Source organism: Nomascus leucogenys, chromosome 22a (genome assembly GCF_006542625.1).
Source record: "Nomascus leucogenys isolate Asia chromosome 22a, Asia_NLE_v1, whole genome shotgun sequence".
Classification (NCBI taxonomy): domain Eukaryota; kingdom Metazoa; phylum Chordata; class Mammalia; order Primates; family Hylobatidae; genus Nomascus; species Nomascus leucogenys.
This window is the reverse complement of record NC_044402.1, coordinates 112,045,263-112,071,198: the sequence shown is the minus strand read 5'-3', so window position 1 is coordinate 112,071,198 and position 25,936 is coordinate 112,045,263. Positions and strand designations below refer to the sequence as shown.

General features: G+C 35.0%; 1 protein-coding gene across 2 annotated transcripts in view; it reads left to right on the top strand.

Moving 5' to 3' along the window:
• Positions 1–25,936, top strand: part of ERBB4 (erb-b2 receptor tyrosine kinase 4) — a 1,163,189-nt gene that overhangs the window by 953,455 nt on the left and 183,798 nt on the right. For both annotated transcript variants that reach the window (XM_003254031.3, XM_003254029.3), the window contains exon 20: positions 24,114–24,299. In XM_003254031.3, the coding sequence (XP_003254079.1) occupies positions 24,114–24,299 (186 nt within the window). The remainder of the gene's footprint in view (positions 1–24,113; positions 24,300–25,936) is intronic.

Sequence of the window (25,936 nt, the reverse complement as noted above, 5' to 3'; positions counted from 1 at the left end):
CAAGCTCCGCTTCCCAGGTTCACGCCATTCTCCTGCCTCAGCCTCCCAAGTAGCTGGGACTACAGATGCTTGCCACCACGCCCGGCTAATTTTTTGTATTTTTAGTAGAGACGGGGTTTCACTGTGTTAGCCAGGATGGTCTCGATCTCCTGACCTCGTGATCTGCCTGCCTCGGCCTCCCAAAGTGCTGGGATGACAGGCGTGAGCCACCGTGCCCGGCCAATTTTGTTTCTTAATTGGGTGGAAAGCAATTTCTTAGGATTTTAATTTTGCATTGGTTTATTGAATTTGATTATTTCTCTGATAAAACTCTACTTCATCACATTTGATAGGAAGAAGAGGTAATGGAAGGAAGGCAGGAAATGTTTTGATGTAAATTTCTTGAACTTCGAAAAATTATGACAAAAATAAGCTATTGAAGTATTTCAAGTAAAATGATAATCCGAATCTCAGTAACTGGATATGTATAACTTTAATTATTTTCTTCAAAGATTACTTTTAATGAAACAGAAGCTGAGTGTTGGCTTTAATTATGTCCTCTTTATTTTGGAGTAATTTTTCCATAATAATATTGATAACATTTATTGGGCATTGAGAATAGACAGTCTTCACCTGAATAATAGGTACCTATGCTTTACCTAATACAAATGTATTATACCTTAAGAAAATATTTTCTTAAAACCCTATTTACTCAAATGCTTTATTTCTCAACTTATGCATTCTATTATAGTCAGTGTCTATATTGAAGCTGTTTGTGAATAATTGTGAAGTATACTGAATACTTGAAAAATAATATTGAAGTTAATAAACTGATTTAATTTTTAAACATGTCTAATTAAATATATAAATATTCTGACTTTTAAAAAATCATGACCCCCTCAAATTCCATTTCTTATTTATGCTATCAATTATCAATAAATTAATGTCAATTTAATTTGGTAATCAATTTACTATATTTAATTACAAAAGTCAGGTAGATTTGGCTTTAAACAACACATTTTTATAGAATCGAATGTCTTTCTAAGCCTAAGGAAGTCTTTTTTTTTTTTTTTTTTTTTTTTTTGAGACCGAGTCTTGCTCTCTAGCCCAGGCTGGAGTGCAGTGGCACGATCTCTGCTCACTACAAGCTCCGCCTCCCAGGTTCAGGCCATTCTCCTGCCTCAGCCTCCCAAGTAGCTGGGACTACAGGCGCCTGCCGCCACGCCCGGCTAATTTTTTGTATTTTTAGTAGAGATGGGGTTTCACCATGTTAGCCAGGATGGTCTCGATCTCCTGACCTCATGATCCGCCTGCCTCGGCCTCCTAAAGTGCTGGGATTACAGGCGTGAGCCACTGCGCCCGGCCAGCCTAAGGAAGCTTTTTTATTATTCTTTCTTGTTTTGTTAATTTATAGGCCTGGGTTAATAGCTAATCATTAAAAATTTTTATTGATACATGATATTAGTGTAGAATATAGTGGTAATTTTTTATAGAGAAAAAATGAGCCACAAATAAATAAAACATGTTTAAAAGTTTTAGAAAGAAAATTATAAATTGATCCCTGTATATATTACATTAGGAGGAAGAAAAAATAACTGGATTTCATGGTGTATATTTTGTATATACATAGATGCATAAAATATACACATATACATATATTTTTTATATGTAAATAATATACATATATTTAAAGTTAGGATACATTTTCCACTGTTTTCTGTGTGAGCTTTTAAACATGAAGTACCTCATTTGTGTTTCTTATTCATATACAGTATGTAATTTTAATCTTTATGTGCCAAAGTCTTGGACAAAGACTTAAAATTCAGTAATACAGAAAACTAGCACTGGAAATATATTTTGATCTATGTTCTAAATCAAAATATATCACACTCTTTTCACGGATCAAGAAACCAACATTAGATCAAATAAAGTTGCTCCATTACACACTGTGGGGTCTTATATATCTGGATTGGAAAATGTCATAGAGGAGTCCTAGGATTTATGGTATATGCTATTTCGTTAAACATATTGGTATTCTACTCTCATGTGCTTGATAAACATACTTACCTTCAAATGTACAAATGACTTACCTATCCATAACATCAAATATTATATATATGCACCTATGAAATGTAAACAATAACAACAAAAACAAAATACCCCAAAATAGTGCTAATATATTTGAAAATTCTAGTTCATCTGAAACCTATTGTGGATTTAACAAAACCAGAGACATGTTTTATTTTGGAGGCTTACCTGAATTAAATATGCAAGATATGTGTGTTGAAAACATGTCAGTTTGTAATTGGATCTTTCTTGAGGCAGTTCAGACATGCACAATGGACGTGGCTTTTGCTCTTGCAATTACTTTAAAATTAATGGGGAAATGAGAGCATCTAGTATGCTATCTCACTTGTCATAATACATTTTTTTAAGTTCTTTTCAAAGAAATGCATAGTCAAATGAAAAATAGTAGTTCAAATTGCATTTTAAATTGTTTGAATTGTACTATTAAAGGAAACCTATAGGGCAAAGTCAAAAGAATAATTTATTTCTTATTTCCGGGGAACATTGAAGAATACAGCAACAATTATACAATAATGATATTACTATAATTGACAAAAAAATAACTACTGTGACCTCTTTATGATTTCTCTGTTCATAAATTGGATTGTTTATATTAACATGTCATAGCTACAAAAAATATTTTACTAGATTTCATTACTCTTGCATTTTTTAATTTAAAGGAGATAAAAGACAGTCCTATAGATACTTATTTGTTACAACAAAATGCTGTACTCTAATTTTTTAATAGGTATATTGTTGAATACAGTTAATTTTAAATTTATTTTAGAAAATAAAACTATCAAAAAATTTAAAAAATAATTTAGGGAAAATAATTTATCCTACTATACTTCCAAAAATCTTGTAAATATAAATGACTTACTGATTATATTTTAATAACTATTAATCATTTTATTGATGTGTTTGGCTCTAGTATTTTGAACAATTAATTACAATTTATTCCTCTCGACTTTTTTGCCACCCAGTGGTACTATTTGAAAATACCAAATAATAATGATTTTTATCTGTTTACACACTGAAAACATGAAAATTTATGAAATTAAATTGTTTCTGAATGTCATGTGGTATGAAATGTATTATTTTTAGAATATGGCTGGATACATATTAAGTGCTCAGTAAATATGTGTGTTTGTCAATAAAGTGAATTTCATTATTTAATGTTTTCTCTGAAAAATACACTGTCCACTAGAAACCACTAGCTTTTAACCAGAAGATCTGTAGATATTTACTTTCAAAGCCATTTAAATCATTCAATAAATACTGCATGAAGTATTTAAATATTTCCATCACATTTTCAAAGGAAAATATATTAAACATGCAAAAATGCCTTAATGTTAAAAAGCACTGTAATTCTGTACTGATATACTGATATCTCAAATATTCTCAAGTGCATTCCTGCTTTAATTACAGATAACATTTAATTGCCTAGTTTGCACTTAAAAATCACTGAAATTGGTTTAGAAGAACCTTTAAATACTTGCTTTCTTCATGCTACATTTTAAAAAATTGAAGTAAATGTTAGGTTATGGTGTTCCAGTACATGTTTTAACACATCTGTGAATTTTAATGTATAGACATTTCAATTAAATAGCTAAAAGGTGAAGAATTTATTTTTTATGAGTGGGTTTTTCATACCATTTGTAGATTTGATGAATAATTACTCTGAATATGTGAATTCTTTTAATCTAAGTAACCTATGTCAGTATATCATAAATAATTTCTGATTCCTGTGATGAAACAGACTGAGCAAATAATTCTTGAGAGTTGAAGTACCACAGAAACATTTTCTAATAATTTGAAATTTTTATTTTTTAACTTTCAAAATAATCTCATATTTAGTCTTCTAGTCCTGGTTCCATCTCAGTTTGATCTGGTTCTTAAAGGAAACACTTAGATCACAGCCATCCAATCCTTAAAATTAGCTAAAATTTGTACAGGGAATTCTTTGGAGAGTTCTGGAAGCTGTAATACTTTGAAGGACCAACAGTAGAACAGATAAGTAGAATTGCCTCAGAGTTTGTTATGTGGGAATAGACCAAAAACAAAGCAATAACAATTAATGTCCACCACAGATGAAAGCCAGCACGCCTACCCTTAAAAAGCTGTCTTTTTAAATGTCTATAAAGAACTGAGACATTATTGAAATTGCCATTGACCACTGAATACTGTAATTTCTTTTGCCCTTTTTAGAATTGTTTAGCAGAATGGTCAAAGAATAATTGTCATGCCTGTAGTCGGCAGAAGATATGTGCAAATAAAGCAATGGGCAAGATTGACCAATACTAACATGAATTTTTTTTTTTTTTTTGAGATGGAATCTCACTCTTTCACCCGGGCTGGAGTACAATGGTGTGATCTTGGCTCACTGCAACCTCCGCCTCCTGGGTTCAAGTGATTCTCCTGCCTCAGCCTCCCAAGTAGCTGGGACTACAGGTGCCTGCCACCACGCCCAGCTAATTTTTATATTTTTAATGGAGACAGGGTTTCACCGTGTTGGCCAGGATGGTCTCGATCTCTTGACCTCGTGATCTGCCTGCCTTGGCCTCCCAAAGCGCTGGGATTACAGCCGTGAGCCACCGTGCCCGGCCACTACATGAAATTTGGTGGGAAAAAAATGAGGCCATAGGGGTGAAGTGAACTATAAAGAAAATACAACCAACTGTGGGAATGGTGGGAAGAAAGAGCAGTGCTGAGAAGCAAAATTCTACTCATGTTGGAGGTTAATCATTCCCCACTACAGAGAATGAGAGTTGAAAAAGGTAACTCTGGAAAGAACAAAAAAAAGTTTTAAATCTGACTTGTAGATCATAGTTTTTTATTGTGTTTTTGCATGTGTGGTAAGCATAGGCTTGAAGAGGTGAGTAGGCAGGTAGATGTACTTCCTAAATTTTGCGATAATTATCTTTCTGTAGGTGTGTTATGCTTGACTATTTCCATGTTCTTTCAGTGGTGATTTTATACTTATTACTTTACTTATGGGGAATTAAAATGTAATGTTTTTCTTTTTTTTAATTTTTTACTTTTAATTTTTCTGTATTAATTGTTTTATTTCCATAGGTTATTGGGGGAACAGGTGATGTTTTGTTACATGAGTAAGTGCTTTAGTGGTGATTTGTGAAATTTTGGTGCACCCATCACCTGAGCAGTATACACTGCACCAAATTTGTGGTATTGTATCCTTCACCCCCTCCCCACCTTTCCCCATGAGTCCCCAAAGTCCATTGTGTCTTCCTTTTGCCTTTGCATCCCCATAGCTTAGCTTCCACATATGAATGAGAACATACAACGTTTGGTTTTCCATTCCTAAGTTACTTCACTTAGAATAATAGTCTTGAATCTCATCCAGGTCACTGCAAATGCCATTAATTCATTCCTTTTTATGGCTGAGTAGTATTCCGTCATATATATATATATATGTCACAGTTTCTTTATCTACCCATTGATTGATGGGGATTTGGGTTGGTTCCACGTTTTTGCAATTGCAAATTGTGCTGCTATGAACATGCATGTGCAAGTATCTTTTTCATATAACGACCTCTTTTCCTCTGGGTAGATACCCAGTAGTGGGATTACTGGATCAAATGGTAGTTCTACTTTTAGTTCTTTAAGGAATCTCCACACTGTTTTACATAGTGGTTGTACTAGTTTACATTCCCACCAGCAGTGTAGAAGTGTTCCCTCTTCACCGCATCCATGCCCAACATCTATTATTATTTTTTGATTTTTTGATTATGGCCGTTCTTGTAGGAGTAAGGTGGTATCTCATTGTGCTTTTGATTTGCATTTCCCTGATCATTAGTGATGTTGAGCATTTTTTCATGTGTTTGTTGGCCTTTTGTATATCTTCTTTTGAGAATTGTCTATTCGTGTCCTTAGCCCATTTTTTGATAGGGCTGTTTGTATTTTCCTTGCTAATTTGTTTGAGTTCATTGCAGATTCTGGATATTAGTCTTTCTGTCAGATGTATAGATTGTGAAGATTTTCTCCCACTCTGTGGGTTTCAACTGTGTTTTTCCTTAAATGGATACCTCTGTATGATATATAACTGCAGACTGCATTAATTCACTAAATGAATTCTGTTATACTGTAAGTTGAACTCTCCTCAAAACAACTTATTTAAAAAGCACCAACAGTTTCCAATTAAGGGTCAGTTGTGGGTATTCACGTTTCTGGTTTAGTCCCCCAGTTTGATATTCTTTAATGTAAAATTGGATATGAGTTGACAGCTTTAGTATTTTATTTTTATTTTAAGTTCTGGGCTACATGTGCAGGTTTGTTACCTAGGTTACATAGGTTAATGTGTGCCATGGTGGTTTGCTGCCCCTATCAACCCATCACCTAGGTATTAAGCCCAGCATGCATTAGCTATTTTTCCTAATGTTCTCCTTCCCCCAACCCCACCCCCTGACAGGCCCCAGTGTGTGTTGTTCCTCTCCCTATGTCTATGTGTTCTCATCATTCAGATTCCACTTATAAGTGAGAACATGCAGTATTTAGTTTTCTGTTCTTGTGTTACTTTGCTAAGGATAATGGCCTCTAGTTCCATCTACATCTCTATAAAGGACATGATCGCATTCCTTTTTATGGCTGCATAGTATTCCACGGTGAATATATATCACATTTTCTTTATCCAGTCTATCATTGATGGGCATTTGGGTTGATTCCATGTCTTTGCTATTGTGAGTAGTGCTGCAGTTAACACAGATGTGCATGTATCTTTCCAATAGAATGGTTTATATTCCTTTAGGTACATACCCAGTAATGGGATTGCTGGCTTAAATGGTATTTCTGGTTCTACATCTTTGAGGATTTGCCACACTATCTTCCACAATGGTTGAACTAATTTACATTCTCACCAACAGTGTAAAAGTGTTCCTATGTCTCCACAGCCTCTCCAGCATCCATTGTTTCTTGACTTTTTAAGAATCACTATTCTGATGGGCATGAGATGGTACCTCATTGTGGTTTTGATTTGCATTTCAGCATCTCAGTGTTGTTAAACTTTTTTTGTATGTTTGTTGGCCACATGAATGTCTTATATTGAGAAGTGTCTGTTCATGTCCTTTGCCCACTTTTTAGTGGGATTGTTTGTTTTTTTCTTGTAAAATTGTTTAAATTCTTTGTAGATTCTGGATATTAGACCTTTGCCAGATGGATGGATTTCTAAATTTTCTCCTATTCTCTAGGTTGCCTGTTTGCTTTGAAGATAGTTTCTTTTGCTGTGCAGAAGATCTTTAGTTTAGTTAGATCCCATTTGTCAATCTTTGCTTTTGTTGCAATTGCTTTCGGTGATTTCATGAAATCTTTACCCATGCCTATGTCCTGAATGGTATTGCCTAGGTTTTTTTCTAGGGTTTTTATAATTTTGGGTTTTACATTTCAATCTTTAATCCATCTTTAGGTAGTTTTTGTATAAGGTGTAAGGAAGGGATCCAGTTTCAATTTTCTGCATATGGCTAGCCAGTTCTCCCAGCACTATGTATTAAATAGGGAATCCTTTCCCCATTGCTTGTTGTTGTCAGCTTTTTCAAAAATCAGATGACTGTAGACGTGCAGTCTTATTTCTGTGTTCTCTATTCTGTTGCATTGGACTATGTGTCTGTTATTGTAACAGTACTATGCTGTTTTGGTTACTGTAGCCTTGTAATATAGTTTGAAGTCCAGTACCATGATGCTTTGAGCTTTTTTTTTTTGCTTAGGATTGTCTTGGCTATGTGGACTCTTTTTTGGTTCCATATAATTTAAAAAATAGTTTCTTCTAATTCCGTGGATAATGTCAATGGTAGTTTAATGGGAATAGCGTTGAATCTATAAATTACATTGGGTAGTATGGCCATTTTCATGATATTAATTCTTCCTATTCAGGAACATGGAATATTTTTCCACTTGTTTGTGTCCTTTCTGATTTCCTTGAGCAGTGGTTTGTAGTTCTCCTCGAAGAGGTCCTTCACTTCCCTTGTTAGCTGTATTCCTACATATTTTTTTCTATTTGTAGCAATTATGAATGGGAGTTCATTCATAATTTGGCTCTCTGTTTGCCTGTTGTTGGTGTATAGGAGTGCTTGTGACTTTCACACACTGATTTTATATCCTGAGACTTCACTGAAGTTGCTTATCAGCTTAAGAAGCTTTTGGCCTGAGACAGTGGAGTTTTCTTGATATGGGATCATATCATCTACAAACAGAGTTTGACTTCCTTGCTTCCTATTTGAATACCCCATATTTCTTTCTCTTGCCTGATTGCCCTGGCCAGAACTTCCAATACTACGTTGAATAGGAGCAATGAGAGAGGGCATCCTTGTCTTTGCCAGTTTTCAAGGATAATGCTTCCTGATTTTGCCCATTTGGTATGATACTGACTGTGAGTTTGTCATAAATGGCTCTTATTATTTTGAGATATGTTCCTTTAATACCCAGTTTATTGAGAGTTTTTAACATGAGGGAATGTCAAATTTTATTGAAGGCTTTTGCTGCATCTATTGAGATAATCATATGGTTTTTGTCTTTAGATCTGTTTATGTGATGAATTATATTTATTGATTTACGTGTGTTGAACCAGCCTTAAGGATCCCAAGGATGAAGTCAGTTTGATCATGGTGGTTAAGCTTTTCAATTTGCTGCTGGATTCAGTTTGCCAGGAATTTATTGAGAATTTTTGCATCTATGTTCATCAGGGATATTGGCCTGAAGTTTTCTTTTTTTGTTGTATCTCTGCCAGGTTTTGGTATCAGGATGATACTGTCCTCATAAAATGAGTTAGGGAAGAATGTAGATCATATTTTTATCCACCGCAAGACAAGGTACTTGATTCTCTGTTATTTATGGGAGGGTAAAAAACAAGAGCAGAAATAGGAAATCCCCATTTTGCTTACAATAAAATCCAAATGTCAGCCTTCCATTCCAACTCCTCCAAGCCCTAGTACCAACCTGCCTTTTCCATCTTATTTCTTACTGTGTTCTGTCATGTACCATATACTTCACTGAAGCTGATCTATTTGCATTCCCCATGCATGCCACACTTTTCCATTTTCTTAATTTTAGAAGCAAAGGAAACTAATTATATTGGACAAATGTTATACACCAACACTGTGCTGGACTCTTTCACATATATTACCTGAAATTGTTCTTTTCACAAGATGGGCATTATAGTCCCCATTATATATCTGAGTAACCTCAGATTGAGGTTTTGACAGAGTGAATAACTTGCTTTATGTCACACAACTAGTAAAACAGAAGGAAGACTCTGGAAGGAATTTGTATCATCCACACCCCTTTCTCCTCATTGTACAACCCTACCAATGTTATTTATCTTTTTGCTTTTAACATTCTTCCCACACATAAATACCATATTCATATTTTTCTTCTGAACACAGCTTTTTGTTTACTTTTTTTTCTTCTTTTTTTTTTTGAGACGGAGTCTCGCCCTGTCGCCCAGGCTGGAGTGCAGTGGCACAATCTCGGCTCACTGCAAGCTCCGCCTCCCGGGTTCACGCCATTCTCCTGCCTCAGCCTCTCCGAGTAGCTGGGACTACAGGCACCCGCCACCACGCCCGGCTAATTTTTTGTATTTTTAGTAGAGACGGGGTTTCACCGTGGTCTCAATCTCCTGACCTCATGATCCGCCCGCCTCAGCCTCCCAAAGTGCTGGGATTACAAGTGTGAGCCACCGGCTTTTTGTTTACTTGCATTCAGTTTTTTAAGTTAGAAGGTAACTTCTCTCTTCAAAGAGTTATAGGAAATTTATATCATAAATTTATAATTATTATAATTACTAATGTTTATAATTTTTATTCTAAATTTTAAAGACTTATCCTAGGATATTGGCTATTTAAGAGTAGGATGTATGTCTTTTTAATAATTGTACCCTTGTTGAATGTATAGAGAAGTCCTCAATCAATATCAGGGATGAGTTAATAAATTAATGAATGAAAGATGGCTAGTTATTTCCTGCAAACATTCCCAAAGTCAATACAGTTATTAATAAAGTAACATACCACAAAATAACTATTATAGCACCCTGCACTACTGTTTGAAGTTGCTGATGATAAATATCATTAGGGCAGGCATTATGGAAACCCAAGATACCATGCCATTTCTAAAGTATTGGTTAATTTTCAGTGGCTATTTTCAAGTACCGGACCAGAATTGGATGCCCTCTTGCAGAGATTCTTTATGAGGTACTCCTTTTCCCACTGTCACTTGCTTACCCCCTTACAGTGTGCGTCTAGACAAAAAGCCACATATTGCTTTGACTCAGTCCCCTGAAATAAAGGCACTAGCAGTAGGAGTCTTTTGTGACACCATATATTTTCTTTCAGGGTTTATTATAACCCCTTTTGCCTGAGTGGGTGGTAATATTATTTACTGCTACTATATTAAAAATATAAAATAATAAATAACATTAATGCAGGTTTGTACTCATTGCTATTACCTCCAACTGGATGCCCCTGACATCAGGATCAATGTAGAATATTAAAATAACACTAGCATTAATATTTAATATAAAAACTTGCATATTAATCAGTTTCAAATTTAATATATGATGGTGATAATTAAGTTCATTATACAAGTAGAGGAGATAAAAATATGTGAATGACAAATGATTTCTACATATAAATTATCCTAAATAAGCATGAAGCTAGTAAGAGAAAAATGGAAAACTTAATTAAAGTCACTCACTGTTTTATCTTGGAAGAGTCAGAATGACACAATCCTGCCTGCTCCTTTACCGGAGGTATGTTTGATATAGTTTATTGAGTATAAAGGTAGCGTTTTTCTAATTTTGCCGAGTTGCTTGTTATTAGGTGCCTTTAATATAAATGTCATTAATTAACTGAGATTATTCTTACAGATTAAAAGCAGAGTAGATGTCTCCCTTTAAAGAAGATGCAGTATCCAGGAAAACAAATGCATACTAATTTCCCAAGTTATACAAAATAGTAAACAATAAAGCTCTAAGTGATTAAATAAAAGTTATTAACAAATTTACTAAAGTCTGTTCTATTAAAGTCAAATTTAAGTTTCAAAAATATTGATTCAGCACGTTTAGATTCAAATTCTCCCATTCACAACTGAGAATAAAGACATGAGTAGTCTTAGTTCCTCCTGAAAAGAATGTTTAGCATTTTATTATTGGAAGATTAAGTGGTTGAGGATAAGCTGGGCTCATTTGATTTATACCAAAAAAGGTTAGTTAATACCTGTTAGAATGTCACTTTGTAAATATTTCATGAACTCGTTAATCTTATATTATCATGCCTATGGACACTAGGATAATCACCACAAAATCTGCTGGATCTACCTAGTTACCTAACTGACATCGATAGCTCCTGCAGAGAAAACATGGCAGAAAGAGACTAGGCTATGGATGCAGTGAGAACTGGATTCAAATCTCAGGCTACTTAAGGAATTTAGAATCATGGCAAATTGTTTATCCCTTTTAAATGTGTCTCGTTATCAGTAAATTAACATAATATATTTTATACTGGACACGATTGTCCTGAGAACTCAATGAGTTCAGGTGTAAATCAATAGCATTGTGCTGACACAATTCAACAAGAAGTAGCAGTCGTTATTAAGCTCTGATAGAATTCTTTAATATGTGACTTCAAAGGGACCACAGTATGGTTATTAAGAATTAGAAAACTACAGGTGAACTAAATACAGCTACAAGTGAACCAAATGACAGGTTGAATAATCTCTTTAGAAAATCATTTTCATATGCAGAAAGAAAAATGAATGTTAATCATTATTTGTTTCTCCCTAGTGGTAGTATCTACAGCCTGGAATGATTTATTCTAGTTCTAGTATGTTTGTGTTTTCCTTCTTTATAGCACATTACAGTATCCTCTTCATGAGAAGCTCCATGTTGGAGCTTGCTAAGAATTTTTCACATCAATTCTGAAATGCTGTTCGCAGACACTTTTGTGTTTCTCTTTATGTAACATTGGTAAGATTAATAAGTAAACTGTAAACTGTCTGTGCCTAAAACTACAAGAATTCATTAATATCCTAATCTCTATTATCTACTTGTTCCATATTGTTATTATTATTAGTATTATTGTGATTCCTTTTTGTTAAAGAACAAATTTATGTAGTCTTTGAAGTTCTTTTACAATGCCAAAATCTACTTTAGCCATCTTTTAACTCTTCATGGTTATATGTTGAGATGGAAAGAGATACTGCTAGCTCTCCCTGGGGTTAACTAGGAAAAGAATAGCTGATAAAGTGCTGACAGCAAAACTGTTTTCTGTCAGTTTTCCTGTCTTGCATGCTTAATGTCCCCACCAGACTTTAAAAGATCAAAGTGACCACTCACCCTGCAGCTGCAGCTTTTTTTCCAGATTCAGCCATGCCTTATTGCTTAACGATTTTATTCCCTTTAGATATAATTGGTTTAATAAAAATAATAATAGCTAACATTTTAAGTGTCTACTAGGCACTGTGATAAGCTCTTTGCTTGTACTGTATCATTTAGCAATTACATATATATGTTACTTACTAAATGAATTAAAAGTATCTGCATCATTTAGATTAGACTAATATAGCTTATCCAAACTAAAGATTTTGTAGCAACATGAGTTTTTAAAATATGTGAAAAAATCAAGGCAACAGTATTTAAGCTCACCTTCACCTCCCAATAAATCAGTTCTTGTTGCTTAAAGCACTGAATGTCTCAGGCACTGAGTGTTATGAGTCCTCATCCAGTCCAGGCAGGAAAGAATACAGTAAGTGTAATTTGTTTCCTGTAGCTTCTGAAACTTTTTTTTTATATTTTTCATTATTTATTTTATTTATTTATTTATTTTTTTGAGACGGAGTCTCGCTTTGTCGCCCAGGCTGGAGTGCAGTGGCACCATCTCGGCTCACTGCAAGCTCTGCCTCCTGGGCTCACACCATTGTCCTGCCTCAGCCTCCCGAGTAGCTGGGACTACAGACGCCTGCCACCATGCCCGGCTAATTTTTTGTACTTTTAGTAGAGACAGGGTTTTACCGTGTTAGCCAGGATGGTCTCGATCTCCTGACCTCGTGATCTGCCCACCTCAGACTCCCAAAGTGCTGGGATTACAGGTGTGAGCCACCATGCCTGGCGCTTCTGAAACAACTTAACTGAAACTTGGTGACTTACAATAACAGAAATATATTATATCACAGTTCTGGAGCCTAGACATTTGAAATCAAGATGTTGGTAGGGCTGCATTCCCTCCAGAAGCTCTAGGGAAAAATATATTCCTTGCCTCCTCCAGCTGCCGGAGGCTACAGATGTTCCTTGGCTTGTGGGGGCATCACTCTAATTTCTGTCTCCTTCACATTGCCTTTTCCTCTTGTGCCTGTGTCTAATCTCCTTCTGCCTCTGTTTTATAAGGATATAGAACCTACCTGAATAATCAAGGAAGATCTCCTAAACTCAGAATCCTTAATTTAATTATATCTGCACAGACCTTTTCCCAAATAAGGTAGTATTGACCTCAGGGATGAATATGACCTGGGATTAAGATGTGGGAATATTTTGAGAGCCATCATCAGCCTACCACACAATGTTTGTTTAGCATTATCTTTCATGGGTAGGAGGAGGGGAGTGTTGGTAACATGCAAGCCACGTATTTGCCATCAACGACCATATCTGTGATTTTACAGGTAACTGTTGTCAAGTGCCTTGTTCAAGATGACTGCATTAGAAGGATCGCAGTAGGAAACACATGGCATACTAAGTTGAATGAATTGAAGAGAGTTTAGCAAAAGAGTCTTTATAAAAGTAGGAGTAGGATTAAGTAACAGCAACACGGTTTGTTGAAGTACTTCAAGTTGAGTAACAGCACTGCTAGGCTTGAAGAAGCCAGGGGAAGTTTACCTCAAATTGATGGCAGCTGTGACCCTCACTAAGGGGTTGCAGGAAAGTGAGGGTGGGGGATAAATACCAAACTCACTCTCTTCTTCATTCAATATTGTACCACTGCTTTGCACTGGCTGAACCCAAATGAAGGCCAGGGAGCATCGTAGCCCGTTGTCATCATCCATTTGGGTCAGTCTCACTGAACACATGGCAGGGTGAGTATTGGTAGAAAATGGTGGAGAATAGAGCTGGAGGGCAAAGAAAAATATACAGGCCAATGTCACAGATTGTTAGTGTCATACCAGGAAATATAGTCTAAACTTCTTTATTCTAAAATGTATTGCAATTTTCACAATATAAAATTTAATTCAACATGTGTTTATTGAGTACGTGCAATGTTAACACTCTGTTGTCAATCAAAAAATGCCACTGATATTTTGTATGTTTGTAGCATAAACAGACTATGTTAAAAAAAAAAAAAGCGGTCTTTTTACAGTAGTGATGTGAGCCTGAATTTAAGTAGGAGTCAGAATGAAAAGACACAGAAAGATGTAGATTTGAGCTACACTGGGATAAGCAATTAATAGGACTTGGCAAATTATTAGATACAAAGTGGAATGGAAAAAATAGAAATGCAAATACCAAATATAAATCCAAGATCTTAAAACTGAATTAGGAAATGTTTCTGAAATTAAAAAAAAATAGTAAAGCAGGCAAGCTCGTATGGGAAAATTATTTACCGTGTTTTCTTTTATCTTACAAATCCAGTAGTATCTATTTTAAGAGATGAGAAAGCAATTAAAATACAGGTTGATTCCTGGAATGGAGAAAGTGGGGGAGGGGAGGATATAATACAGATTTTGTTCATTTATTCATAAAATGGTATTGCATTCTTATAGGCCCTATATTCAACAAGGATTTGGTGATAAACCAATGAATATGACTGACTCACATTACTGCTTCCAGAGAAAAAAACAGAGATGCCAGTCATTTCCCTGATAATTCTAATAAAATAGGATAGATGTTATGACATGGTTTTGTATAGTTATATTATAGATAAGCTTATTAGTTTCTACTCAGAAATGACAATTGAAATTATAGGAGTGGAGGAGAAAACTTAGAATATGGGCATAACATAATTCTCATGTTTGGAAGGGCACAGATATTTTGGACATGAAGATAATAGATTTTATGTTTTATCTCAAGAGAAAAAAAATGCCCTGCTGTTTACATTGCTTCAAACTAAATCAAATCATGACAAACCACAAAAACTTTGCAATCAATTCCATATGTTTTTGACAACTCTGTCATATTTCTTAAAGTTGGAAAATATTTTCATCTCTAGGAGGTTGGAGAACAAATCTATAAGGAGGTAAGAGACTGCAGACTAAAACAAAGTGAGGTACAGCCCAAGCCCGGGTAGTATTTCTGCATTGAAGGGACAAGAGGTGTAGTCCCAGCTACTCAGGAGGCTGAGGCAGGAGAATTGCTTGAACATGGGAGGCGGAGGTTGCAGTGAGCCGAGATTGTGCCACTGCATTCCAGCCTGGCAACAGAGCAAGACTCCATCTCAAAAAAAAGAAGAAGAAGAAGAGTACTCAGAGTGGAAAATCAGTATAGGTAGGATAAAGTACTAACATCAGCCAAAGAAGGATTTTGAAGAAAGGGTGGTCAGTGACATAAAAATGCAGGCTGGGGAAATGTAATGAGAGAAGAAACATGTTGACTTTGATGAAAAGGAGGTATTTGATGACATTTTCCAGAGTAATTTGAGGGGTAAGAATTTAGAAAAGTGGCAGAAAAGCCGGATCTCAAAGGCACAAAGGAGGATAAAATGAAGAAATAGCTAAAGGAGGGACTGGCAAATATCCCTAACGTAGAGATAGGGCAAAATTGAAGGAACTTTTATTTTGGAATATGGGACACATATATGTCCTTGTAGTTACAGTGAAGGTGGTAAGCACAGTGAAGGTGAAGTTGTTCTGGAGATAAATGATGATAAAATGATTCAGTGAAACAGAGTAAAATGGTGTCAAAAGTACATTTCACAGAGTAGATATTAAGAAAGATAGAAAGTTTTTTTTTTTCCCTGCCCAGAGATAGAAGCCATAGTAAGTGTAATAAAGCATCAATAAGAAATTAAAAACTAAAAGAGGCCTGGCATGGTGGCTCATGCCTGTAATCCCAGCACTTTGGGGGGCCGAGGTCGGTGGATCACTTGAGGTCAGGAATTTGAGACCATCCTAGCCAACATAGTAAAACCTTGTCTCTACTGAAAAAAAAAAAAAAAACAAAGCAAAAATTAGCCAAGTGTGGTGGCGGACACCTGTAATCACAGCTACTTGGGAGGCTGAGGCAGGAGAATCGCTTGAACCTGAGAGGTAGAACTTGAAGTGCACCAAAATCGCACCACTGCACTCTAGCCTGGGCAATACAGTGAGACTCCATCTCAAAAATAAAATAATAAAACATAAATAAATTTTAAACAACTAAAAGAGTAATTTTTGGAGGATCAAATCAGGAGATTTAGGCGAAATCTCACGAATCTGTGCCTTTCTCTAACATTTGAAAGTTTGAGAGTGGCGATGGGGGGATTTGCCTTCAGCCAAAGAGCAGCAAAATGGAAATATCAAAGGGGAGAAAATTATATGATATTGGCAAGTGCTTTCTTGTACTAGTTGATATTGGAGATCAGGCTGTGATAGAGGTAAATGAAGTATAACAGAAACCAGGCATTAAAAGATATGTATAAATCCAGTCTTCTTAAGGATTTAAGACTTAAACCCTTTATGACTGCAAGGCCCTGCATGGCTTGGTCCCTACCCACCTTTTCAATCTCATCTCATCCCATTAGAGCCCTTGCTAAATTCCAAGCACATGAGCCTTCTCAGAGCTTCCAAAATATTCCAGACTCTTAGGTCACGCTTTTTCTTGAATGCTCTTTCCAAGTATTTATGTATATGACTTTGTCTCATAAATCTGATCTCAGGACACATTTCCTCGGTCTCCTTATCTAAAGTAGCTCTGCAACCACTGTTTCATTATCTATCACAACACTCTGTTTATTTTTGTGATGCTTCTTAATCTAATTTAAAAATACTTATGCATCTGTTTTATGTTTATTTGGCTTTCCCATTTACTAGTTGCTTCTCCAGGTAGAATGAAAGCTCCCTGAGGCTGGAGATTATTTTGTAGACATAACTTCAGTCACAGTGCCAGGCACATAGCAAGTTCTCAATAAATATTTTCAAGTGAAGAAATATAAATCTAAAGGGATAGAAAAATATAATAAGGATGGAAATTCAGTGTAATCCGGAGTGGAAGAACAAAGAGGGAAAACAGAAAGTAGAATTCTTTTACAATGTAGACTTCTTCAAAAGGTCTTCAATGTTTGGCGGTGTTCGTGACTAAATCTAGCATATGGCCACCCAATGGGTGAATGATGTAGAATAGAGATGGAAAAGTGCTGACTTCAAAGTTTAGAAGAGTCCTAATCTGATTGTTGAAGTCCACAAAAATGATACCAAGGATTGGAAGGGAGTGGTAAGGCTACTGAGCAATGTGGACACATTTAAACTAAAGGCATATTAATTCAGCCTCTCTAATTACTGCTCACCTATTTACCCAAATAAATTATAATTTATTCTAGACATGAAGGAACAGATGCAGATTTCATTTACTTTATTATCTTCGTACCATCTGCAGCAAAGCAAGTTAGTAAAAAAATTATTATGGACCAGTGATTTTATTTCATTTTTCATCACTGTGGCCATCATTATCTTCTTTGCGTTCTTCATCACTAGCCCTCTCACTATCTTTAGGGGCAGCATTTCTTTCAAGCACTCACAAATCTGCTGATGGTTGCACGAAGTGTATTTTTATATGTCCACATTAATTGTCTGTCTTTTCCTCTCTCTCTCTTTTTATCTTTCCTATCTCTGATGCAATGAGATTTTCCTGGTTTTCAGCTGGAGGATATTGCATTAATGGTCCATAGATACAATGAAACAGAGTTTGGCTGAAGTTAACATTTTTGAAAACAGAATAGCCCATAAGTTTTCACTGGCAATATGGTTTTTTCTTCCCTTTTGTCTTTGTGAAACCACTAAATAATATGAAAAACTAAAGTGGAAAGAGATAAATATCTGGTGGTTGTACAAAATGATAGCTGAATATAAAAAAATGGTATTGCTCACTTACTATTGTACAAAAATGTCTTCCCTTCAGGCTGAAATAGAGGTATAGATAATACGTGGCTAGAGACTTGACATACATGCTTCAGAGCTTTTTTATCTATACCTCGGTAGTCCCTTGATGGTTTTAAAAAGGCCTTATTTACACCCGACTTCATTATAAAGAAAAATATTTTTGTTTTAGAATTTTTACTGTAGCACCTGTTACATTATTCCCTTCTGTTCAATGAGAAAACTCTTAAACTTACCTGCAAGAAAAAAAATTGTAAAGCAAAAAGGAAAATAAAGACAGAATAATTTTTTTCTGGAAAAATAGATAATGTCCCTGTCAGATTGTATTTATTCCCATGGTCTTCAGTGACATTTTCTAGTGACAGCAGCAAAGATTCCAAAATTGCCTCCATAGGTCCCACACAAAGATAGGTAACAGAGGACATTAAGTTTAACAGAGTAATTTATTGAAAGCCGACACTATGATTAAAATATTGGGATTTTTCCCCTTTTTATCCCACTCATCACTCTAAATAAATTCATATTCCCTTTTCTTTATCTACTCTCCTATCCTCCAAACCAGCCATCTGCTATTTCCTTTATGGAAAAAAAAATGCAACCTACAATTAGTGTCTTGTTCATTTTTCTTCCTTCAAAAAAAGAGAACTATTATGCAAATACTCTGCAATTTGGTTTCAAATACTCTTTGTAGTGTGATGAGCAATTTTTCTTAATAGAAACCCAGCTTTTTTGCCAGAACTTACTAATAGATTTTTAAAAAGAGAACTTCCGTGTGACTTTTTTACACCTCTTAATGTGAACTTTTCAAATGCAAAAGTAACCCCAAAATCTTTCTTCTACTTTAAATTTTATCATTCTCTTTACCATAATAAATAACATTTATCAAATACTACCCTCAGTAAATCAGAGAGAAATGTTTTATTTGACTTTTTCTGAAAATATAAAGTGATGACAGTTTACCTGTAAGCACAAATGTAGTGTTTGATTTTAGTTGCTCCTCAGGAAGCAAAGCATAATTTGACCCAATTCATGTAGGTAGGGCTAATGTGAGGTGCTTGGGGCTGTCTTGCTAAAAAGATAAATATTGACACTGTAATGTGCTGATGAAACTGAAGTAAAAAATATGATATTTTTACTGTCATAACAGTACAGTCAGAATAAAAATCCTGAGTGTTTACCGATCCGGCTACTAACAAGTCACATGACCTGGGCCGGTAATCTCATTGAGTTTAGGTTTCCTCATTTTGCAGCTGAGAATTACTTTTGAGTTTGGACTGCTTCATGGGATTATAATAAGGATCAAATAATTATTACATGTTATTGCTTTTGCAATGGATTATAGAAGCACACATTCGATGGAGACATCAAGATGTGCTAGAGGTTCTCAACATTTTATATTTCCTAAGTTCCTTTAACAAGGGTACTTGCTAGAAATGGAGATTCCTAAGATCTTCTTCTAAACCTGAGTATCTGGGAGTGGGGCCACACTTGTAACTGTAAACCTAGGTGACTTTCATATACACAGAAAATTCAGAGCCACCAAAAAAGAAATAACATAAGTATAAATTTAATTTGATATCTAATATTTAATTATCTAATTTAATACATAAATATATAATTAAATTAATGATTTAATCTAATGAGATATTTTGCTGATTTGTTGGTATGTGTATATTTTTACATGTGCATGTTATAATCAATGAAAGAACCCTCTGGTTTACACTGTGAATACACTTAATACTAGATTAAATAATAGGTAATAATAGGTCATTTAAGTTGGCTAACATTTTCATCTATACTCTCTTTATAACCACATTGCTTTGCTTTATTTCAAATGTTTACTGAGATACACAACAAGTGAAACCAAATGTTTTCACCTCGTGAATCCATATGAGGCCACATGAATAGTAATAACACAGATTTCTGGCTCTCTTAATTATGCAAAACCCCGGCCCCCAAAGCAGTCTCCACAGATATTTTGGAAACTTGTTGGGTGTCTCCTGTTTACCTATAATCTGGCCTTTCAGCTGCAGTCTCCCTGTACAGTGATCTTTCTTACCAGTTCTGATCCCATGTTGAATTCTCTTCTCTCTGAGCCATTGGAGAGGTCCCACTCTTGTTACTGCTGACTGATACCATGTGAGGATGCTTCTGTGGTTTCTACAGTGATCTTTCCTACCAGTTCTGGTCCCTATGTTGAGTTCTCTTCTCTCTGAGCCATTGGAGAGGACCTACTCCTGTTACTGCTGGCTGGTACCATGTGAGGATGCTGAAGTCCTTGCTAGGCGTGATGCCTCAAAGTGCTCCTGGAACTTCCAGTCCTCATCTTGTTGCAGTCCTGGTGGGCTCAGCAAGAAAGCATAGTAACTGGTCTCTGTTCTGTGACTCTTCTTGTTCCCTGGGCCAGCTAGGGAAGACATAATTGAAGTATCTTTTTTACTTGGAAGCCATCTGAAAAACAATGATTTCAGTTTTTGCCACCAAACCTCAGAAACAAAAATCCTTTGAGGGAGAGTGACAGCATTTTATCAGCTTACTTCTTTTGTTTGGTCTTCTATCACTCCTTTCTCCAGGCATGTTCCCATGCTGCCCCACTCTTCCTTACTGAAAAAATAAAATGTTAGCCCTCACAGTAAACCCTTGGCTGGATCTGGGAAGCCCACATACCCCATCAAACACTGAATATTTGTGAATAACTCTTGTAAGGCACAGCTGAACTCAACAGCGGTAAAATAGTAGGGATGGTTAAAGGGGATAATGTCCTCCCAAATAGCTTTAAGGTAATCATAAAAAAGTGAAATTCTTTGACAAGACTAATGAGGAAAGATGCTAGCTACCCTGCTGTCCCTTCCCTGTCCCCATTTTCCACTGCCCAAATCAATCACTTTCAAATTTTTGGAAATTTCTTCTGTTACTTATCTCCATACATTTAAATAATATGCTTGTACTGTGAAGTCTTAATTTTTTCTTTTTAGCCTATGTATCATATGCTAACTTTTTGCAACCAGCAATGGTTATGTACCTTTCACTCCATTCCCATCACCACCTTTCAGAGGGGCATACTCTGTCACCCCATCTTCCCACAGTTATATGATTTCCGATTATATCAGTATTTCATGTTTACACTATTATGATTATGTAACTATTCCCAGTTGTGCTGTATGGTAAGTATGATTTTCTTTTTAATTATTTGTATTAATTTATGGAGTACAAGTATAATTTTGTTACATACATAGATTGCCTAATGGAGAAGTCAAGACTTTTAGTGTATCCATCACTCAAATAAGATACATTGTACCTATTGAGCAATCTCTCATCATCCACTCCCCTCTCAGCTCCTCACCTTTCTGAGTCTTTCTTGTGCATATCTTTGTGTTTTTTCTCAGGTTAATTTCTTCTTTTTAACTTTAGCTTAGTTTTCTGTGTATCTAGCACTAATTTGACCTTCATCTCCCATTAGAAAAATAAGTACTTTCTTAATGTATTTTAAGTTCATCAGGCATTCTATCAATTCCATCTTCTTGGGTCACCTTTCCCAGAGCTATTTGTCCTGTTCCAGTTTGGGCTGGCTGCTATTTCCGTTTGTTGTATAGCTTTTATTCTAGAAAATTATTGACTATATTTTTTGTATTTCCATATCTCATGCTTGATGTTTGTTTCCTTGATTTTATGTACTCTTCTAACACCCCCTCCCATTTTTATGAGCACGTTTACAAAGAAAGGCATAGAAGGTAAATGTATCAAGATTTGGCATGTCCGAACATGTCTGTTGTATGCATTCACTTGGTTGAAATGCTGCTAGGTGTAAAATTCTAGGTGGAAACAAAACTTTGAGAATTTTGAAGTCACAGCTCTATTTAGGAGATGGAATGAAAGAAATGGTCCATATTTTTATCATATGTAAATTTACGCAATACTTCTACTTTCCCCAGAGTACTTCTCTTTCCATTTTGCCTGATAGCCACAGTCCACAGTTCTTTTGGTTTAAGATTTCCTAGAGGTAAAGGGAAGAAGGAGATCTGTAGTCTAAGTGTTTCCTAAATGTACTTTGAAGCAATCCTGCTGAAAACAGTTCTTCTTGGTCTGTTTATGGAGGTCTGTAGTACTACTACTCCTCAGCCTTTGGTATTATACACTATTGGGTTGCTTCTCAGTTTCCCCCCATTAAATTAGGCTTCAGATTGCTTATGTTTACCAAGTTGGCTAACACTGATAAGCCACTTCCTACTTTTACTATTCTATCTCTATTGCCTCCTTTCTATGATTGTTGGTGTCTGCCTTTTAAAGTTAATTCTTTTTTTGTCAGTATAGTGAAATTGAGAGGAAAGGGAAGTAATTTGTGAATTCAATCTGCCACGCCATCTTAAATGGAAACTCAATATAATTTGTGTCCTCAATTTTTTATTTTGAAATGTTTCAAAGTTATAGAAAATGTTCAAGAGCAATACAATGAACACTGTACCTTCATATAGAAAAACCAACTGATAATCCATTGCCATATATGTATTACACCCTCTATGTGTATGTGCATTTGTGTGTATATATGTGTATAGACACATCAAAAACACAGATATGTATACATATATTATATATCTCTCTCCCTCCCTGTGTGAGTAAACTGTTTGAAGGTAAATTGCAGACACAAGATAGTTCATCCATAAAGACTTCAGGATCTTCTAAGATCAAAGAATACTATTTTACATAGCTGCAATACCGTTACCACTCTCAAATATTTAACATTGATATAATATTACATGATATATAGTCCCTATTTAGATTTCCTCAGTTGTCCCAAGAATGTTTTATATATTTTTTTATCCAAGAGCCAAAGATGCAACATTGCCCTATTTCTGTAATAAATGTTAGTTTGAACATGATACCCTTCTTTTACGTTTCTCCTAATATTGACATTTTAAATAAATACAGGCCAGTTTCTTTGCAGAATGTCCTACAATATGGATTTGTCTGATTTTTTCCTCATGATTAGATTCAAATTAAATATTATTGACAAGAATACTATGTAGGTGATATTACATAGCTTTTCAAAAGCAAAAATTTACTATTGTTTTCGTAGGAGATGAACAATATCTTATTGGCTTTCATAATATAAAAGCACATATCAAACCGTAACAAAGTACATACACCTTTATTTTATGGTTATGTCTATTTCAAATTACAATAAAGAGTCTTATAATAACTTTTTATTAGAAGCTAACTGATATGCACTAAATAACCATCATATGTCCACTTTTATCCCCATTAAGCAGCGGTGCCTTTATGATTCTGATGCAAAATTATAACTCAGTTTTCTCATTTTATGAAATATAAAAGTTGGAGTAGTCAAATTTTTGTAGTCTCAGCTCTCAAATTTTATGAATCTATGAATAAGACATCACTTATAATTTTGAAAATGAAATAAATTGAGGAAAGGTAAAATTATGAAACAAAATATCTTATTAAAATGTTTATTATCTTATATAAATTGACAATAGACATATTACTTGTAATTATCTACATTTCCATATTTACGATTTATACATGACACCATTGTAAGCTGTCCAACTCTACACCAATAATGAGTGACTTCAAAGTTCAGCTCACATTACTCTACCTGAAACTAACTAAATTTGTATACATTATTTTACCAGAGCAAAGGTTAAAGGTTAAAAAATCTATAATATAAACTGGAATTCATTTTGATTTACTTGGCAATAAATAAAATCTCATATTGCTCATATTACAAAGGAGAAAATACTGCTATTAATTGTGTAGGCAGTTATTGTATAACAGCTTCCATGTTAATGCATGTAGAGACTTTGTTGTTTATTTAATTTTATTGAATTCAATCACTTTAAAGATATAATAACTGAAATTATATCTTTTCATTTTGATTCATTCCATTGAGTAAGAGTACATTTTAAAACAACATCAGCACCATTAGTACAATGCAAGTAACTCTAAATCTAAGAAAATTTGAGTTGAAATGATGGTATTGCATTTTTTTCTTACAGGAAGCTCTGATCATGGCAAGTATGGATCATCCACACCTAGTCCGGTTGCTGGGTGTGTGTCTGAGCCCAACCATCCAGCTGGTTACTCAACTTATGCCCCATGGCTGCCTGTTGGAGTATGTCCACGAGCACAAGGATAACATTGGATCACAACTGCTGCTTAACTGGTGTGTCCAGATAGCTAAGGTAAGTGCCTGTCAATTTCTATGGAAATTACATTTTTAGGTTAATATTTCCTAACCTGCAACAGTTTTCTTATTGAAAATATGTCAAGTCTTCCCATTTAAATAAAATAAAGTATATTTGCTACATTGAAAGATAAATAACAGAGAGGTACTTTTAGGTAAACTACAGATTAACTGCATGATATATATTTTTAGATTATTGCGTTGTATCATTTTTATTGAATTGACTAGATGCCAAAACAAATAGCTTGCTAGTCAGGGGGAGGAATTGTTATACTGGATTTGTTTGGCTTATTTGTTTTGGTATAGTCTAGTTAACTAATAAAACCCAAGAAAGAAAGGGTTGAATGTCTGAATTTTTTCATATTTAGACGATTTTTAAAAATAGCCTGTATGTTTAACTCTCAGTATTACAAATGAGCAAAGTCTAAATATATTCTTAGTCTTTTTGATGATTTTCAATTGGTTTTTAATGGTTGAGAGTTTTAGTCTTACGCAAAGGCTTAGGCATGTCACATATATAAGGGCAGTGGTCTGGGGTGATGGGGGAGGTGGGTGTGTGGTTACAGAGAGCATCTGCTAGTTTCTAGGGGACTGTGATTTGGGGAATATTACTAGAGTTATCTGATCTTTTAATTTTTTTAAGAGTGGCCAGAATTCTGGATATTTTGTGATTTCCCAAATTTAAATCTTAATTTTTGAAACACTTTGGAGTCTAAACAAAGCATTCTTGTCATGCTTTCTGCTAGTGTGCAACTTCTAGTATACATTCTAAATGTTCGAAGCAAATATTTATGATTATCTATACCAGATATCTTTCTTGATAATTTTCTATTTCTAGAGAAATAGGTCAATGATGAGTTTTAATTATGTCAATTCTTAGTTACATCAAAATATGACCCGAAGTCTTTTAAAATTCCATAGATATTTGTGTCTATACATTTGTACAATATAAATGCCAAAATAATAACATAGTGGTTTTGGCCTTTTTTTAATAATCTAATAATGAATAAAAGCACATTATAGAAAAAAGAAATTTGACATAATTACTGAAATTTAAACCAAAAAATTTATTTGAAAGAACAGCTCAGCTTAGTTCTATACACCATAACTCTCAGTAGAGTTTCCTTATGGACTATGTATTATGATTTTGTGACTGTTATGTAATAACTGCAACTGTGAGGATTCTTTATGGCAAGAAGTTTGAAATATAACACTGCAGAAATGGATTTATCTAAGAACTTCTATAATTTATAGGGTGAGTTAAATATGCAATAGAATTTATCAAATCATTCTAGGACTATAAATGAAAACAAAGCTAAGCTTCAGGCCAGGTGTGATGTCTCACGCCTGTAATCCCAGCACTTTGGGAGGCCGAGGCAGGTGGATCACCTGACATCAGGAGTTTGAGACCAGCCTGACCAACATGGAGAAACCCCATCTCTACTAAAAATACAAAATTAGCTGGGCATGGTGGCGCATGCCTGTAATCCCAGCTACTCAGGAGGCTGAGGTAGAAGAATTGCTTGTACCTGGGAGGCTGAGGTTGTGCTGAGCCGAGATCACACCACTGCACTTCAGCCTGGGCAACAAGAGGGAAACTCCATCTCAAAAAAAAAAAAAAAAAAAAAAAAAAGG